This window comes from Coloeus monedula (assembly GCF_965178545.1).
Source record: "Coloeus monedula genome assembly, chromosome: 6".
Lineage (NCBI taxonomy): Eukaryota > Metazoa > Chordata > Aves > Passeriformes > Corvidae > Coloeus > Coloeus monedula.
This window is the reverse complement of record NC_138786.1, coordinates 19044000-19061723: the sequence shown is the minus strand read 5'-3', so window position 1 is coordinate 19061723 and position 17724 is coordinate 19044000. Positions and strand designations below refer to the sequence as shown.

Genomic DNA, 17724 nt, shown 5'->3' with positions numbered 1-17724 from the left:
TGAGCAGAACCCATCATTAACAGAAATGGCTGAGCAGTCCCCACCACATCACAGGCCTTCATAACATGACTACACCTCCACTCTCCCACCAAGCACTGTAGCACACATGGACCCACAAATGCTCACACCAAGTGTTTCCAGCAGAATACAGTTTCAGGAATAAGTTATAAATAAATACATGTAACATGAGTACTAATTCATCAAACACTACTTAAGCCACTACTCAGCTGACAGACGGACACTTCAGTCTCTAAATTTCTCCATGTTTCTGAAAGCTAAAGCTCAAGGTCATGAAGTAGAAGTAGAAAAAAGGTTCACAAGTGCACCCTAAACTTCCTGGGACCGGCAGAAGTGGCATGTGAGTACAGACCAGAGAGAATCAATGCCCAGCTCCTCAGGAAGACACTGGCCTTTGAGCAGGGAGCAGCCCCCAGGCACCGTGACTCTGGGTACAAGGAGGGGTCCCATACAAACCCCACTTGTCTCTGCTAGGTGCTACATCATAGCTATTGCAGAGTCCTCAGTGCTGCTCTCCTGCTCCAGGCCCACCCGGCGGATGGACTCGCTGTATTTCTGCCGCCCCAGCTCAATGATGGCTTCAACCTCATCAGCGATGTCCTGCCGGCCACTCTCTTTCATGGCTGTAATCAGCTTGCTCACACAGTCAGGATCCTCTGAGTTTTGCTGAGCCCATGAGAAAAGCATGTCCAGGATCTGCTTATTGAGGTCCTCTCTGAAGAAAAGAGGAAGGACAGAAGTAACCAACACACTCTGCTGAGTAGCAAACCAAAGAGGCCTTACCTAAGTCCCAACCCATGACTAGAGCCTTAAAGAAGCCATCCAGACACACAAAGCTCTCAGTGGGCCTGCCTCTTCCCCACCCAGCATACTGGAGTTGCAGTTCCTGCATGAACGTTTCTCTATAAAATATTTTCCTAATGGAAATATCAAATTAAGGCATTCTGCTTTTGAATATAATTTCCTCACAGGAACAGTAGCTTGATCGTAACAAGTCTAATTCTCTCCTACTGCTTTGGCTTTTTGGCCAGGCTGCATGTGTCCCATGATGTACAACAAGCTCTTTTTGAATAACGATGATATTCACAATTAAAGCCATAGATCATTTCTCATTGTACGAGATGGAGTCTGGCCAGGAATCTGATCACAGAACAAAACAGGAATGCAACTCAGCTGAAATACAAAGCTCATCAGGTTTGTTATTTCCCAATTTTGTTTTTCAAACAAAAAAGCTTTGTTTTATAATGGCAAGAGAAAATAACCAGTTTCCCATTATAAAAGGTATTATTTTCAGAAGAACCATTAGTCAACCCCTCTTTTATCCAGTGAAACAATTACAGTGGAAGAACCTTCAACCAGCCAAGCACTGATTTATACTATTACACTGCAGATAGATGGACAGATAGATATAATGCATCACTGTTGATTACTGTGTCCTATCTCACCTGTTATTGTATCCTATGCGCTCAATCTGCTGGTAGGTCAGGCCCAGGTTGAGGCCGATGCTCTGCCAGTCAGCTCCCACGCGCCTGGCAATGCTCAGCAGGTTTGCCTGTGTCAGGTACCCGGTCTCAGCATTGCCCAGGTTCAAGGGAGGGAAGGAGAAGCTGTACAGGGGACTGGGGTTCTCATCCCAGCGGGGTTTCAGTTGCTGTGTCACAAAGAAGAGAGAGAATGAACATTCTTTCCTCTACCATCGGTTTTCATAAAAGACAGTGTGTGGCCACTCAGTCTCCACAGTGAAATTTCCTTCCTTCTACTGGGGAGAAAGGAAGTTCTTAGGGCTGAAGGGTCAGGCTGTAAGAAGCAAGGAGGACTCACACTGGCAGTGACCAGCACTGCTCACTGCCTCAGGAAAATATCAAACCATAGTGCTCATAGTTATAGCTCACACCGGAAATTTCCTTTCCTGCATTTACAGAGCAGTTTAAAATAAGCCACGTCCCTGAAGTATATTTGCCTCAGCAGTAAGAGGACACTTAGTCTACGCTTGTAGCTGAGACTGCGTGTGTCAGAAAGGGATGTGAGATCACAGCACGTGACTGGAAGGGAAGCATTCAGCCTACCAAGGTATTTATTGTTTTAGGCTGCTCAAATGTCACTTAAATTCCATAAGTAAAAGTTGCATTTCTCACTGTAACATCCAGCCTAGCCTTTAAAGCTCACACCAGAATACCTACACTCAATGTCTATGCTCAAATCCAGCATAACTACCTCATCCCATTCTTTTCTTTTTTCCTGCTGCATGAGCTGTGTGACTAAGAAATTTATAAGCAAAACAGACACTTCCCTTAATTACAGCAAGCTTCTTTGTGTACTACAGCCTCATTCATTCTAAGGATCCACCCTCTCTGAACACCCATCCAACAAGCCTGTGCTCGACAGGAAAGATGAGCAGGAGAGATGGAGACCACTCCCAGCTCTTCATGTTCTCATTTCAGAAGAGCTCACTCACAGGGAGTGAAAAATCTCTACCATGACATGGCTGGGCAGCTATTTCTTGTGATCATTCATTACATGTCTTCTCATGCAGGAAAACAAAATTAGCTGAGCAGGAAGGCCATGCTCTTACCCCATCTAGATTAATTTTTCTGTAGGAGACAACTCACAGGCAGTTTGATGGGCAGAGTAGCGAGCCAGAGGGAGTCTGGACCTTTCCTCCTCCTGCTGGCATCTTCAGGGATGCTGTCTGGAACTGCCCCTCGGTAGAAAGAGACCTTTGCAAAGAGAAAGCATGCAGTGAGACTCTGATTCAAGCACAGTGGCCCAGCCTATTGGGACCATGTCTTTTCCATCTGGGAAAGAATTAATTCAGCATTCTCATCTATCCTTAGCCCACAAATATGGCCTCAATTAGGTGTAACTGGGAGGAGCACTGAGGTTCTGCTATAAAGGCTGGACTTTCTCCCAACACCCCAAAAATTAATGGCAGGAATGTAAGTCAGACAGTTAAGTGATGAGTGATCTTATGAGATTACACTCCTTGATTATTCAGATTTTAGTCAGTGAAATACAATGCCAGAGAAAGAGGGTAGGAAAAGAGTCATACCCAGCACTCAGAGATTATTATGAGGAGTACTGGAAAAGCAATGATGAAGGAGGAAACAAGAAGTCAGTGTAACTGGTTGTTCACCTGGCCTTTTACAGCTTGGCCTTTTCTGTCCACAGGGGAGGTCACATAGATTTCCTTCATGTTCTTCAAGTGAGAGTAAAAAATAAACGAGAGACGTCCATCCACGCAGTCGGGGCGATCTGTGCAGAGAAGCAGGAAGCATTCAACTTGTGGAGAAAAGTGTGCAGATTTTGGAGCCCATCCAACAGCCTATCATCCACTAGCAGCCTCCATGCTACTAACTACTCCTTCTGCTTGTGGCTGAAAGAATTCCAACCCTCCCTTCCCCAGTGAGAAAAGCAGAAAACACTGACTGTGGAGAAAGCAGGTCCCATAGGTGAAAAAAGAGAATGACCACAAGGTAGAGATCATGTTCAAGAATGGAAGGCAAGGCAGGATGACACATGGAGTCAAGTCCCTCCTTGGCACCTCCTTTCCATCTCAGTTCTATCCCTTGGAGGGCAGAATCAACTGCAATAGTACCCTGTAAAGCACAAAAACAGGTCACCTATCTCTTCACCATTTCTGCAGGGGTGCAGAATAGAGCTAAAGAGAAAAAATATAATCAGGTACAACATTCATGTATGTATGTCTCTGGAAATTAGGTTAGAGTCCAGCCTAAATCAGGACAGAGAGACAGACTCTGGCCTCACGAACTCCACTGAAAGACCAGTGCACTTTAAATTTCATTTAATTTACACCAATGAAACTGAGCTGTGTGTTCAGGTTTTGCAGAAAATGGCTCATTTGACAGATGTCCGGACATATTGGGACATAAAACATTATCTTGCATTTTCGTCCTGTTCCCTCTTTCCTTCTCTTCTAATAGGAGGAATTCTTTGCTCTGAATTATTTCAGAAATACTTTCTCAAAAAATAAAAAGCTTTATATGTGTTCTCTCAGAAATGGGCAACACTAACTAGATTATCACTGGAATTTCAGTGTGGTATCTAAGATGCCAGGAAAAGAGCATAGCTGGCTACAGAAGCAGATCAGTCATAAAATAAACCCTAGCTATTGCCCTCTGCAGGTTTACAAGAGCATGAGAAGAAATGAAAGTCTGCAAATAGCACTTTCATAAGGAAAAGTCAACAGAAAACTTGTGTGACCAGAGAATGTGGAAAGTTCAATGCCCAGGGGCTGGCTGCTGTGAGTAGTGGGCGAGCTGGAGACAGAGAGGAACGCCACGGAGGAGTACAACCCACAGCAGAAACACGTCTAGAGCCAGAGGAGGACAAGAGGTAGGTAGGAGAAGAACGAGCCCAATACTGCCATACCCATATCAATGCTGATGCCTCGCTCAAAAGCTGCAAAAAACTGCTCTCCCTCAAACATCTCCACCATGTCGGATGGCTCAGGTCCTCGATAGCGGTCCTGCAGCTTCTTCAGCACTGGGTCAACCTGGCAAGGAAGACAGCACAGCACCCTGTGTCTGGTCTGAAGTGCATCAGTCCCCCGACCCATGTTTCTATATCCATGATGTTCCTCTCACCTTCAACAGGGTTTACATCCTTTTACATGAAAAGGATGTAAACAAATGAACAAACACCCATTAAAAAAGCATTTTCAGTAATGCCTCTATCTTTTTAACAGGTCTTTTTAACATCAAAGACAAGGAGGGATTTACTTGCTACCATAACCCACTCACTATTCAAATACATTTTCTCTACAAAAGGACACAAGAAGGAGCAACCAGAGCAGAGGATTACGCAGAGCTGGATATGCAGCCCAGTAGTGGCAGTCTGATAAAATAACCCTCACCTCACCAAGCTGCACTGCCTGCTAAGGGACACATTCTCCACAGCTGCACACTCACACTAATCTGAAGCGGGACTGCTGAGGGCTGATACCCCTAGGAAGAGGCAGCAGAAAAGAATGTGTGAGCACTTCCCATCTCCTTCTTGACAAAGTCAGCCAGATTAGCTCACACTCATAGCGTAAACGAACCTGATGTTGCACTGAAGTAGATTAAGGAGTGCTCGTATGTTCTGTTCCAGTGCTTGAACTGTGAACAGAACATCAGGAAAAGTACCATTTCTAACCACTCAAGCTGAAAACAAAGCAGTGCTGCTGCCCACACCACTAGCCCATGTCAGACACATGACGTGCAAACTTTGACTTAAATTTAAGCCAACATGTTTTGCCTCATGTTTGCTGGATGATAACAGCACATACATGGCCAGTAACTGTGGCTCAGCTGATCTTAGCAGCCCAGTCCTTAGGGTTTGGAGGGGAGGAAATCAATGCATTTACCACTGCATGGAATGAGGTTTTTTCTCCCCCCAGCGCCCTGTGAGTCAGAATCACACCACCAAGAGTAAGGTGACAGCATACCCCAGCCATGACTCTGGGGCAGTGAACAGGACCATTCAGTGCACTGCTGCCTTTACATCCTACAAAGAGAAGCTTGGGACGCTCAGGAGCAAGGCAATGCAGACCAGACCAGACCTTGTGCTTGGGGACACACTGTAGCAGGACTTGCTCGGGATCCTTCTTCCGCTGCAGCGCAATGAAGTTCACCTGGTACAGACGCAGCCGCTCATAGACCTTCTTGGCAATGCCTCCAATGTAGGTCTTGGTGGTGTACCACAGCCAGTACCTGGAGACAAGGAATTAAAATAAAAGGAGGGACCCTGCCCAGAGAAAGATGCCAGTATCACACCCACACAGCTGTAAGGAATGATGGGTAGAGACAAAGTGCTAAGCTGGGCCTGACTTGCAAAGGGAAAAGGGAACAGACAGAGTTAATGTCAGGGCCTCTGGTCAGAGTGTGTGAAAAGCAAGGCAGAGGAACATCCCATATTTTCCTCAGGACTAATCCTGCACTTACCAGGAGAAGTGAGTGACTTCAAACACTGCATAAAGATGGGTGAATTCCAGCACCACCTCACTGGTAATGTCATTCCAGGTTTGGCCCTCCAGGTCACCATGGAGAATATGCAGCCTTGACAGATCCAAATTTAGCCCTAAAGACACCAATGATCAAGAGATGCTATATGCAGCAGAAGGCTTTATTCATGGCTTTACAAACCCAGCCACAGGTTTGCGTGATTTACTTTTTAAAGCCACCAATAAGGGTTCATGGCTTTCTCTTCAGCATCCAGGACTGAACTTTGGTCAAGGAAAAGCAGCAATAAAAGGACCAGGCTATCCCATTGCTTTTGGGATATTCTAGCAAAATATGCAGACTTAAAATCATAGTGTCCTGATTCCCACCAACAGATTCATTAGACAATTCTCATCACTAAAATCTAGGGTTAATTAATTAAGTTCTATCTCTTTCTAATGTACATCTCACAGACTTTTCAATTCTGATGTACTCCAGACATACAAATACCAGGTAGTGTTATAATGAAGGCCATGTATTTCTTAACAAGAAAGCCAGGAGAGGTCAGAGAAAATAGGAGTTAGGAGACTCAGGGTACTTCCAAACAGGAATCCCTGGCATGACTGAGGCTGTTTTTAGCAGTTTCCAAAGCGAGGTATGGCTTAGCATACAATCATACATTTTTAACTGCAGTGGCTCAGCACCAGACTCGTGAGCAAAGAAAAGAGAAGGCAGGGCCCTAGAGGCAGCATGTTTATTTCCTGCTTCAAGCTATTCCCAATCTTGAATCAAAACCCCTTTACAAAGCATGTCCTCAGTGGGCAGGAGTGCCTTTCCCATATGCCACACTAAAACCAGCAGTTTAAATACAAATTTGGCTTGTGTATCTCCCAGCTTGTCTGGTCTGTGAACCCCAGCACTGATCTGATGGACCTGAACTACCTTCAGCTCCCACTGCTCTGCACCATCATGCACTCAGCAGACACACCTTGCTGTTCCTGCAGGAAAAGCAGCAAGCTTTAGTAACAAGAGGAGAGGCAAACAAAATTCTCTCTTGCCATTTGTAGTTTTCCAAATATGGCATTTCTCTTCGTCAATTTTGGGAATAAGCTGACCTGTGACCCCGGGTGGAAGGGGCAGCTGAATTCTCACTGGTTTGAGAAAATCCACCGTGGAGTCCTGGGAGAGGTAGAGCAGGGGACTGGCTCTGCACCCTGCGGCTGTGATTTCCTGTATCTCTTCTGCAGAGACTGGCAGCACCTGGATGTGGCAGACAGCACAGTGAGCAGCAGAGAAGTCAGGCACCAAATTCCCACACTGCCACTCAGTTCCTGAAGCACCCAGCAGGCAAATGCTGCTCTTGCTGCAGGGCCCGTTGAGAAATAAAGCACAGTGAACTTTGGCTGAAGTCTGGCAACCTGTCAAGCTGAGATGGACTAAGGTATTACAAGAGCATTTAGAGTTATCTAGCAACTCTACAGAACAATTAATTTCAGTGGGATGATTTTAGAATTGGATCTACATTAGATTCCCCCACCACCCCCAGTTCTCACTGAGCTGGTTTGCTAGGGTCAGTTTCGCAAGGGAAGAAGAGGCAAAACCTTCTTGTGTTCCCTTCCTAGCAGCTACCTGCTGATCTGCTGGAGGTCCTCTTTCCCACACAGGGCAGCATGGAGCCTGGCCCATGTTGCAGGCAGGGAAGGTAAGAGAGAAGGTGATCTGAGATGGGTCAGCCCATGAAGCAACCGCGTCTAGACATGAATTATCCTAGGGCAGACATCTCTGTTCAGTTCTGTACTGGGCATGAGACAGCACCTGAGCTCACCAAAGCTTGTTTTTTAAAGCTTGCACACCTGCAGCTTGACACTACGAGGCTCTTTGGTGACTCCAGGAGGAAAGATCACTTTGATGTTTGGATCCACACTGGAGAAGAGCAATGTCCCCTCTGCTGGCACTCTGCATTCATTTTGCACAAGTCGAGACACAACAAGGAACCAAGAGAAGTGAAGGACACAACAGTGGGCCACCCACTTCTGTAACAGAAGACAGGGAAGGCAATATATAGGCATATAACTTAATACAATAAAGACAGGAAAATGACTACCAGCCAAGCAGAAGAAAGTACTAGATCAGGGATGAAGCATGGCAGGCTGCAACTCATCAACTTCAGGAGATACACCTCCATGTGAGAGAGGAAACCTGGAGCTCAAATCCACTACTTTTTATAGCACCTGGTCAAAACACAGCTCATGAGACGTTTCAAATGGGTTCACTCTTGGCTGGGCAAAACCAAAGAGGGGAAAAGGAATTAAGTGTGTCACTGGCAGTTTCAATCTGCTCACCTTTGACTTTCTCTTCTGCTTCACTCTCGTTCTCAGATCACTCCAGCTCTGCCTGCTGAAGGTTCGAACTACCACCTCATGCTGGTGAGGGGTTTGAGGGGAGATATATGGCATCCAGATCTGCACCTCCTGGCAAAAAAGCATTCCTGTGAGATACCCAATAGAAAGGATAAAACCAAGCCCAGCTCTGCTTCGTGGCTTCCTATGCAGACAAGAAGAGGGAGGGCAGAGCATGGCCTGTAGGCAGGGAATCAAAGAACCTGCTCTCCACTGCAGCCTCCAGGGAGGTGACAGGAAATGTCAGATCCACTATGGACTGTGATGGCAGGAAAAGTTCAGCAGCTTCTGAGCAGAAAGGACAAAGCAACTTTTGCAGTGAGCTGCTGTCAGCCGTGATGGGGTTGGTGGTGTAACCACTCCCCAGCGAATGCAAAGCACACAATCAGACTTTAGAGAAGGATGCAAAAACCATTCTCATTGATAAGGCCAGGTGCTGGACTTATCCTCTGGTATAGTAGGGGGGGGTGTGAGTGATAAAGGTTACAGCTCAGCTCAATTAGAAGCAGTGGGGAAGGCAAAGGTGCCAGGCTAGCACAGCACCAGAGAAGCTGGCCGTGTCCTTCCTGATTCTCTGCAGCAGGGCTTCTTTGAGAGGTGGTCCTGCAGCTACTTAAAGGCAGCAGGGATGGGGGCAACTGTCTCACAGGTCCCAAAAGGCACTCTCAGAAGACTGTACTGAGCTACTGCAAGGGCAGATTCATCAGGAGGTGACCTGGGTGTATCCTCACCTGCTGGAATTGGACCCCATGAGGCTGCAGCTCCAGGACTCTACTCAGCAGGACATCATGGTGTCTCAGCTTTACCCACTGAGGATCTGGCGTGAGGGATCGGAAGTAGATCCGCAGAGGATCAGAGGCAGCCCCCGGAGGAAAGTAGAAATGGATGCCACAGGCCAGGACCACTTTGCAGCCTTCAGAGGTGACAGTAAAGCTTCCAGAAGAAATGCATGAATGTATGACACTGCAATGACTTCAGCCCTCCAAAAATCAACAGAAGAATCTCATACTTGTGTTTGACTGGCCTACTGAGACTACAGGCTCCTATACATTCCTGCAGTACCCACCACACACCAATCTTGTCTGGGACCTTGTTACACCACAGTTACATAAATTCTTAATAACAGAGGCTTACCTGCCCTCTCCTGATGCAAGGAAGAGTCTTTGTAGCCTTCTGGTACTGAACTTTCCTGTGGCAATAAGAAGATTTGGGTAGGAGGAGGAGATAGCGGTTACTTAAACCAAGGTAGACAAGAAAGGCTGAACAGTTTTGGCTTAATCCTAATCTGACAGAAGTCACTAATGGAATCCTGGTGACACCACAGTGGGCTCCAGAACGCATTGCAGCATGAGGATAGTGAGAGGCCTCGAGGTCCCAAGACGTACTGAAAATGCTGGCTCTTCCCCAGGGAAACTCAGAAGCAAAAGGAATTAGAAAATATTTTGGTCTACCACCCCTGCAGCTCTCAGGGGCATGTTTGATTGCCTGGGGCCACCCCTGGGAATCACTGCTTGCTCTTGTGAACATGAGCATCACTGGGAAACCCTGCTCAGATTCCTGTTCATTCATCACCTTCCGCTTGGACAAAGAGCTGCTCCTCTGCAGCCTGTGAACCTCAGGAAAGCAGGAGGTAACTGCACAGCAGAATTACCCATTGCTGCTTTTTGAGGTTCTAGCATGAGCCACCACAGCCTTCGGGCCATGCAACAAGTCCAGGAACTGGTGCTCACCTCTGCTAAAAAGGCTGGACCCCTTCAGAGACCTCTTCTGATCTATTTCCTGTGAATCCCATTTTCACTTCCACTGTAAAACCCTACCAAGAAAGCCCAATTCCAAGGACCACTGAGCCCTTCAGACTGGGATAGGCCTCATAAACACATAACTAGTACTGTCTGTATCCTTACAACTTAATAATTATTCCAGACAAATAAATGCTGATCTGATTCCCCCCTGCTTGTCTTCTCTAATCCAAACCCATCTACACCATGCTGGGCTGAGTGAGGGAACAGCTGGGCAGAACACACAGCAACAGAAGCCTTGCAATTACCAGCCTGCGGGGATGGTTCAGCTTCTCCCAAGGGATTGCCTCGGACGTGCACGAATGGCAAGGCCTGGATCTCAGCAGGGATGGCACGGAGGCAGTTGTTCTGCAGATCAAGTCTGGACAAGTTAGGCAGGCTGGCAAGCGAGGCAGGGACTGTCACCAGGAGATTGCTGTGGAGATGCAGCCGACGCAGAGACTTCAAATTGGCTGCAGGTTAGAACAAGAAGTGACCCCCCATCCATGCTGTTAATTGCATTGCACGTCAGCTCTAACTCCCCTCTCTCCTCAGCCCATGTAAACACACACATAATGAGGGAAAAGCACAAAAGCCTAACATCTCTTTAGTTCATTAAATAAAGGAGTGCAAGGAATTAGCTGAGAGGCAGCACAGCCTCCTCTGTCCTCTGCTTTTCAGCGCCCCGCTACAAGTAGGACACTTCTGTAACACCATCAAAAACAACCTCGGTCACAAAGCAATACAGGACCCAGGAAGCTGGGCAACAGAAGTCAGAGCCTGGTTCTGTGGACTAGTCCACACTGGACAGTGTGATTTCAAGCCGAGATTTGCATCCCATCAAACCTCAGCTCTTCTGTTACCAATCCCAGGTGCTACCCAAAACCAGCCAGGCCAGATCCTCATTCATTGTAAATTGTATTGAAATCTCAGCAGTGTCGTTGGTCCACAGAAACAGAAACTGTGGTCCAGAGAGATGTTAATGCTCAAAGGCACTGACTGAACCTGACATGATCCTTCTGGCTACCCCTTCCATTTGGCTCCAATGTAACATGGTTTATGCTAACAACTCTGGGGACAGAGATCAAGGGTCTCACAGGTCCGAGGCTGTACTAAAAGCTTGGCAAGCCCATGTCCTTCTCTTCCCAAATAAAATACATACCTAGGGAGTCTGGGATGCTTGATAAGCGATTCCCAGAGAGATCCAGCTCTGTGCAGTTGTGCAGATTCCCAACTTCTTCGGGCAGCAATTCCAAAGCATTTTCTGAGAGATCCAGATCCTGCAGCATTGACAGCTCCCCAATGCTCTGAGGTAAGTCTTTCAGCTGGTTTTTCATTGCAGAGAAGAAAGTCAGTTTGCTCAGACAGCCAAAGTCCTCAGGAAGTGTCACCAGGCTGTTGTGGCTCACCAGGAGCACACGGAGGCTGGGGAGGTGGAGAATGCAGCTTGGCAAGGTGGAGAGTCTATTGAAGCTGAGATCCAGGTGGGTGAGACACCTCAGGTTCCCAAAGTCTGGTGGCAAGCTTGTCAGGGAGCCTTGCTGATAGGAACCAAACTCATCTCTAGCATGGCCACCTGGATGCAGGGAAGTGGAGGAAGAGGTCAGTGTGCTACCAGGAGAGCTCACCAGCCTCTTGTGAGACTCCTTAGCACAGAGGTCCACAAGATGGAGAGTTACTGGTCACAATGAGCAGCACTAATCACAAAGTACTCTGAGAAGTGAGTTTTCTGCTCCGTGCCTCAGTTTCCTGATCAGTGAAAGGGGTGTAATGGTGAAGACCTGTTATGAAATCAGGAGATGCCACAGCCAACCAGTACAGCTCTGCTAAACACACGTGGAGTCAAAGCTCAGAATGAGCCAGGCCACCCCACACGTTTACCACCCTTCTGCAGGGTGGCCCATATACCTCCAAGCCTCCCACTCTCCTTCCCCACTTCTTCCCCACTACCAGTGGCCAACACACAACACTTTATGGATCAAGGAAACAGTCCTTGCCCTCAAGACTTTGTCCATGCTGTTGAGAAGCAAACAGCCCTGAGGACTGTGATCTGCCCTTGCAAGACTGGAGGGCAGACATGAGGAAAGCAATGAAAATGTGGGGGAAAAGTAGGTAATTCAGTATTTTGTAGACCAGATAGCACAGAGAGGGAAGAATGCAAGTTCCCTACCCCAGCTTGTGACACTCAAATAGGAGAAGGGCTGCACCCATGGAAAATAATTTGAGCAAACAAAAGGACACTTCCAAACTTTTCCACTTGTTCATTGTTTCATAGACCCTCTCCACTGTTTTCTATTTATATCCATATACAGCAGAGGGCACCAAACATTTTTTTATGCTCCATAATAGTACAAAATGAGAACAACCAAACTAACAGGCACATTGCACTTTGTACATAAGATCTTAGTGAACTACTTTATTGCACTTCAGGATGCTCAGGGTGTGTGTACATCTCACAAAACAAGACTGATAAAAGGTACTGCTGTTATTGCCATCTTACTAATGGGGGAAAGGACAAATCAAGTTACTCACATGACAAATTGGTGACAGATATAGAAACAAACCTCAGACTTTTCAGTTTTCAGCTAGAATCCTGAATTCTTCCCCCAGACTCCCCCTTTTCTTCTCATTTATTTTTAAAATTCTACCTCCCAAAGAGCAAATGATTCAGTCTGATACAAAAATTACACTAACTGTATTGAGATCCTCCCACAATAAATAGATGAGACAGTCAAAGAATGATCTAATATTTATAATGCTAACAGTTATTATACTTTGAATTACATGCACACCCTGTGTCCTACTTTAGATAAAATGTTGACAGCCTCTTCTGCTCTGTCTTGAACTCTGCTAAACCTACAATCACTGACACTAAGCAACGATTAAGCAAGGATTCAGATGGAAACACAGCAAAGACAGCTTATTACACTCCCAAAAATGAAAGAGGGGCTGAACATTTACCAAAAGATTCAACACCTTTCAATCCCCCTCTTCTTGCATAACTGCAAAAAAATGCTCTTCTTGTAGAGAATGGCTATAGAAAATTCTGCAACATCAATCCAACCAGAGTCCAAAAAAACCCGGTCCCCAGGCAGCTGTAGAAACAAAGGGAGGAAGTAAGAGTCTAGAAGCTGTATCTTGTTGCAATCTGCATTCAGCTCTGAGCAAGGCTGAGCCAAAGCTGAGGTAAGGGGCACTGGAACAAAACACTTCCAAGGGCAGTTTGTCCTGCAGATGTGGAGAGAAGGATTAACAAAAAATCTGAGCCTAGAAAAGTTGGATGGTGATGGGCCCCAGAATTTACCTTTAAGCACCAGGGATTTCAGGTGCTTCAGATGAGGAAGGCTGCCCAGTGTGGTGTCAAGGAGGCAATCGTTGCTGCTGAGCCGGAGGAACTCGACCTGGACCACTTCTCTCTGTTGCTCCTCGAACAGCTGGAGGAAACGGCGACAGCCGTCAGGATAAACATCCAGGTTCAGTCTGTTGTCCGCAAGGCAGGAGCCAGCAAGGGCAGGAGCCCCCGAAGTCCCCTCCCCACACTCATCCCTGAGCCCCAGCAGCTCTGCCATCTTCTGCATCTCATCCACAGGGTCCAGACATGCTCTGACTTGCCAGGCAGGCAGGCACTGGCGGCACCACAAGGCAGCTGGGACAAGGAGAGGAGGAAAGATGGCTCTGAAAGAGAACACAGGTACACTATGAAGGCCTCCTGCCCCAGTCCAGAGTGGCTGGAAAGTTTATAATCACAGCAAGATGGTAGGAAAGATTACACGCATGTTACTGAAAGCTTTGGAGGCAGAGAGCACAGAAATGCAGCGTGACAGATGTCACAGAGGCTTCTCCTACTAGAGAAAACCTCTGAATTTTTCCAGCCAACATCTCAGCAGGGAATGGAGCAATTATGCACCACCAGAATAAAGACCAATATTAACTTTAAAAGATGTAAATGTAAATGCCTATGCCTAATGCAGATTTCAAGATGCCTTAGTGGGAAGCTTTACAAGTTGAGAAGAAAACTGGGGCAGGGAGAGCTGAGCCAGAAGCAGAGCCCAGAGGTGGCTCACAGACTGTGACAGGCCCTCTTCGAACCTGTTTGTGAAACCAAGTGTCAATGGGATAAAAGCAAGTGGACAAAGGGCAGCAGAGAAAACGTGTCAGGGCCAGGGACGGGGTTAGAAAAGGCACGTCTGTGGTGCAGGAGCAACACCTCCTGAGCTTGGCAATTAAACTACCTCATGGTGTGAACATCAGGAACTCTTTGTAAACCCTGCCATGGACTGAATTAGCGAACAGAAGTTTCTTTTGAGTGATGCAGAATTAGAACAAACTCAGCTCTAACATCCAAGGCCAGCAGACACAAGCAAACGCCCCAGCAACACCCTGAGGAGCAGTGCTTTTAGTGTTCGCCTGTGGGACATGGCAGCACTGATGTTTCCAAGGCACTGTCTGGGGGAGGCATCACCCCCGGAAAGAGCAGGAATGCCTCACCCTAAAAGAACAGAAATGTAAGGACAAGAAGAACAGGAAGCAGAACCCAGAGCCAGCTCACTAACTGTGCTGGGTCCTCGCTGAACCTGGTTTGTGAAACTGAGTGCCAGTGGGATAAAAGTGAAACTACTGCTTTAGTATAAAGGGGAGCATTTCTTACAAAAACATCGTGCACAACATGTACACAGCCCCTTACAGACACGTTTAAGAAAAATCTGCTACAGCTTTGTGAAGCTGTCAATGGTGAAGGAACCAGAGGGCAGCTCTGGAGGCCACAGACGCAGCCTCGGGACCAACAGACATGGACAGACCTGTGGTGGCAGAGGCACTCCAAAACACACACCTGCACACAGACACACAGCCCCGCACATGGACATACACACAGCGTTTCACACGGACACACAGAGCCCCGCACACGGACGCACACAGCCCGCACATGGCCACCCGCAGCCGGGCCCGGGCTGTCCGCAGCACGCTCTGCCCCTGGCCCCGTCCCCCCCGCCCACTGTCCAGGCCCCGGCAGCAGCCGCAGCCGCGCCCCGTGCCCGGCTCAGCACGGCCCCGCTTGTCTCACCCCTCCGCACCGGCCCCGGGCACTCAGCAGCCGGGGCTGGGCTGGGCTGGGCTCTGCCCGCCACTTCCTGAAAAGTTCTCGGGAGCTGCGCCGCGATCCGGGGCGGGACGGGACGGAGGAGGTGCCAGAGGCAGCTGGATATGGGGCCGGGTGCTATGGGGAGCCATATCCAGGAGTCCTGCTACCACAGCAAGGGCACGGACGGAGATCCTCCCGACACGGCCACATCCCCCTGGGCTCCGAGGAAACGGGAGGCACGGGCAGCTGCGGGTGTTGTGCTCGTTCCATACAAATCCAGGGGGAGAAATGGAGCAGGGGCTGCGAGCCCAGGAGGGCGCGGGGCTGGGGCTGCCCTGAAAGGAGGTGTAGCCCGGCGAGGATCAGCCTCTTCTCCCAGGCAACAACTGACGGGACAAGAGGACATGCTCTCCAGCTGATGTCCAGGTTCAGGCTGGACATCAGGAAGAATTTCCTCAAAGAAAGGGTGGTCAGGCATTGGAATGAGATGTCCAGGGAAGTGGTGGAGTCACCGTCTCTGGAGGTGTTTGAGGAAAGACTGGACATAGCACTTAGTGCCGTGATCTAGTTGACATGGTGGTGTTTGGTCATAGGTTGGATTTGATGATCTCAGAGGTCTTTCCCAACCTCATTGATTCTGTGATTTTGAATCCAAGCTGCACATGGCCCTGAGGGAAATTCCTCTTCCTACAGGAAGTAGACAGTAACCACCGAGTGCTGCTCCAAGCACTGGCTCAGTTATAACAAGGTGAGCCTGCTTGTTTTCTGAGAGCACCTGAGCTACCACAGAAGCCCCACTGAGGATCTCTGGGGCAGCCCTCGGACAGCAAGACAAGGATAGCCACAACCCATGCACAGCCCTGCTGCTGAACCAGCACTCCTGGTTTGTTTGGATCCAGTGGGTTTCATCACAATAATAACTTTTTACTTCTGTTTCTCTCCCTAATGCAGGAAACCAAGTGAACTGAGCACAGGTGGTGACTCCCATAATCCCATGGCGAGACCTTGCCACAGGATTACCACCCCCCACCTCCCAGCACAGGACAGCAGCCCTCTCCCTCCTGCGGAGAGCCTTGCCTCAGTGTGCTGTCCCAGAAGTGGGTTCTGTCACCCAGTGTGCAAGAAGCTGATCCACACATGGAGCTGAGGTATTTTATAGAACCACAGTCATTCAGCTTGGAAAGCACCTCCAAGGTCATTGAGCCCCACCCATGACCAAACACCACCATGTCAACTAGACCATGGCATTAAGTACCACGTCCAGTCTTTCCTTAAACACCTCCAGTGACATCGACTCCACCACTGCCCTAGGCAGCCCATTCCAATGTCTAATCACCTTCTGTGAAGAAATTCTTCCAAAGGTACAAGTTGAACCTTCCCTGACACAGCTTGACACTATGTCCTCTTGTCCTGTTGCTAATTGCCCAGGAGAAGAGGCCAACCCCCACCTGGTTACAGCCTCCTTTCAGACAGTTGGGGATACGGTCTCCCCTGAGCCTCCTTTTCTCCAGGCTAAACAACCCCAGCTCCCTCAGCTGCTCCTCACAAGACTTGTGCTCCAGACCCTTCCCCAGCTCCACTGCCCTTCTCTGGACACGCTCCAGCACCTCAGTATCCATATTGAAGTGAGGGGCTCAAAACTGGACACAGGGTTTGAGATGTGGCCTCACTTGTGCCAAGTACAGAGGGATGATCACTTCCCCAATCCTGCTGGCCACTCCAAGATCATCGAGTTCCACCACTGACCAAACACCACCGCAACAACTAGACCACAGCTAACTGGTATGTCCAGTTGTTCCCAGAACACCTCCAGGGACAGTGATTCCACCACCTCGCTGGGGAGCTTGTTCCAATGCCTGACCACCCTTTCCATGAAGAAACACACAGAGACAGGCGCTGGCTTTGTGGATTCATCACCCACTGCCCGTCTCTGTGCTGATACAAAATAAACAAATATGAGGACTCTGCGTGTGGATCAGCCTCATGTGCACCTGGTGACAGAACCCAACTCATGGGACGAGTGGAGGGGATTGTGCTGACCCAACTAGGGCAGGGGAGGATGCCACAGTTGAAGGAGAGTATTAAGCTGTGCCAAGGGAGGTTTAGGTTGAACATGAGGAATAATGTCTTCACAGAAAGAGTGGTCAGGCATTGGAACAGGCTGCCTGGGCTGGTGGTGCAGTCACCGTCCCTGGAGGTGTCTAAGGAAAGACTGAACGTGGCACTCAGTGCCATGGTCTAGTTGACAGAGTGGTATTCGGCCATAGGTTGGACTCGATGGTCTCAGAGGTGTTTTCCAATCTCATTCACTCTGTGATTCCATGATTTTGGGGAATCACGCCCATCCTAACATGGACAACGACACCCTACGACACGCCCGGAACGGGCACCCTGCACTCTGCGCATGCGCCACCGGCCGCGCTGGCGGCGGCCACACCCGCGGCTCCCCATTGGCTTGCGCGCTGCCCGCCGGCCCGGCCCAATGGCAGCGCTCGTTGTTGAGGGGTGGC

The 17724-nt window shown here is 48.6% G+C and overlaps 1 protein-coding gene across 1 annotated transcript; it reads right to left on the bottom strand.

The window, feature by feature from the left end:
- Nucleotides 1–495: 495 nt before the first annotated feature.
- On the bottom strand, nucleotides 496–13712 carry PIDD1 (p53-induced death domain protein 1; the record flags this gene model as incomplete). The annotated part of the gene is made up of 15 exons (XM_082283626.1): nucleotides 496–733; nucleotides 1464–1669; nucleotides 2628–2735; nucleotides 3152–3270; nucleotides 4408–4531; nucleotides 5579–5729; nucleotides 5961–6096; nucleotides 7073–7217; nucleotides 7811–7990; nucleotides 8300–8428; nucleotides 9088–9289; nucleotides 9491–9545; nucleotides 10404–10607; nucleotides 11297–11710; nucleotides 13439–13712. The coding sequence occupies 15 exons, from the start codon at nucleotides 13710–13712 to the stop codon at nucleotides 496–498; spliced, it is 2685 nt and encodes an 894-aa protein (XP_082139752.1).
- Between the last annotated feature and the right edge of the window lie 4012 nt (nucleotides 13713–17724).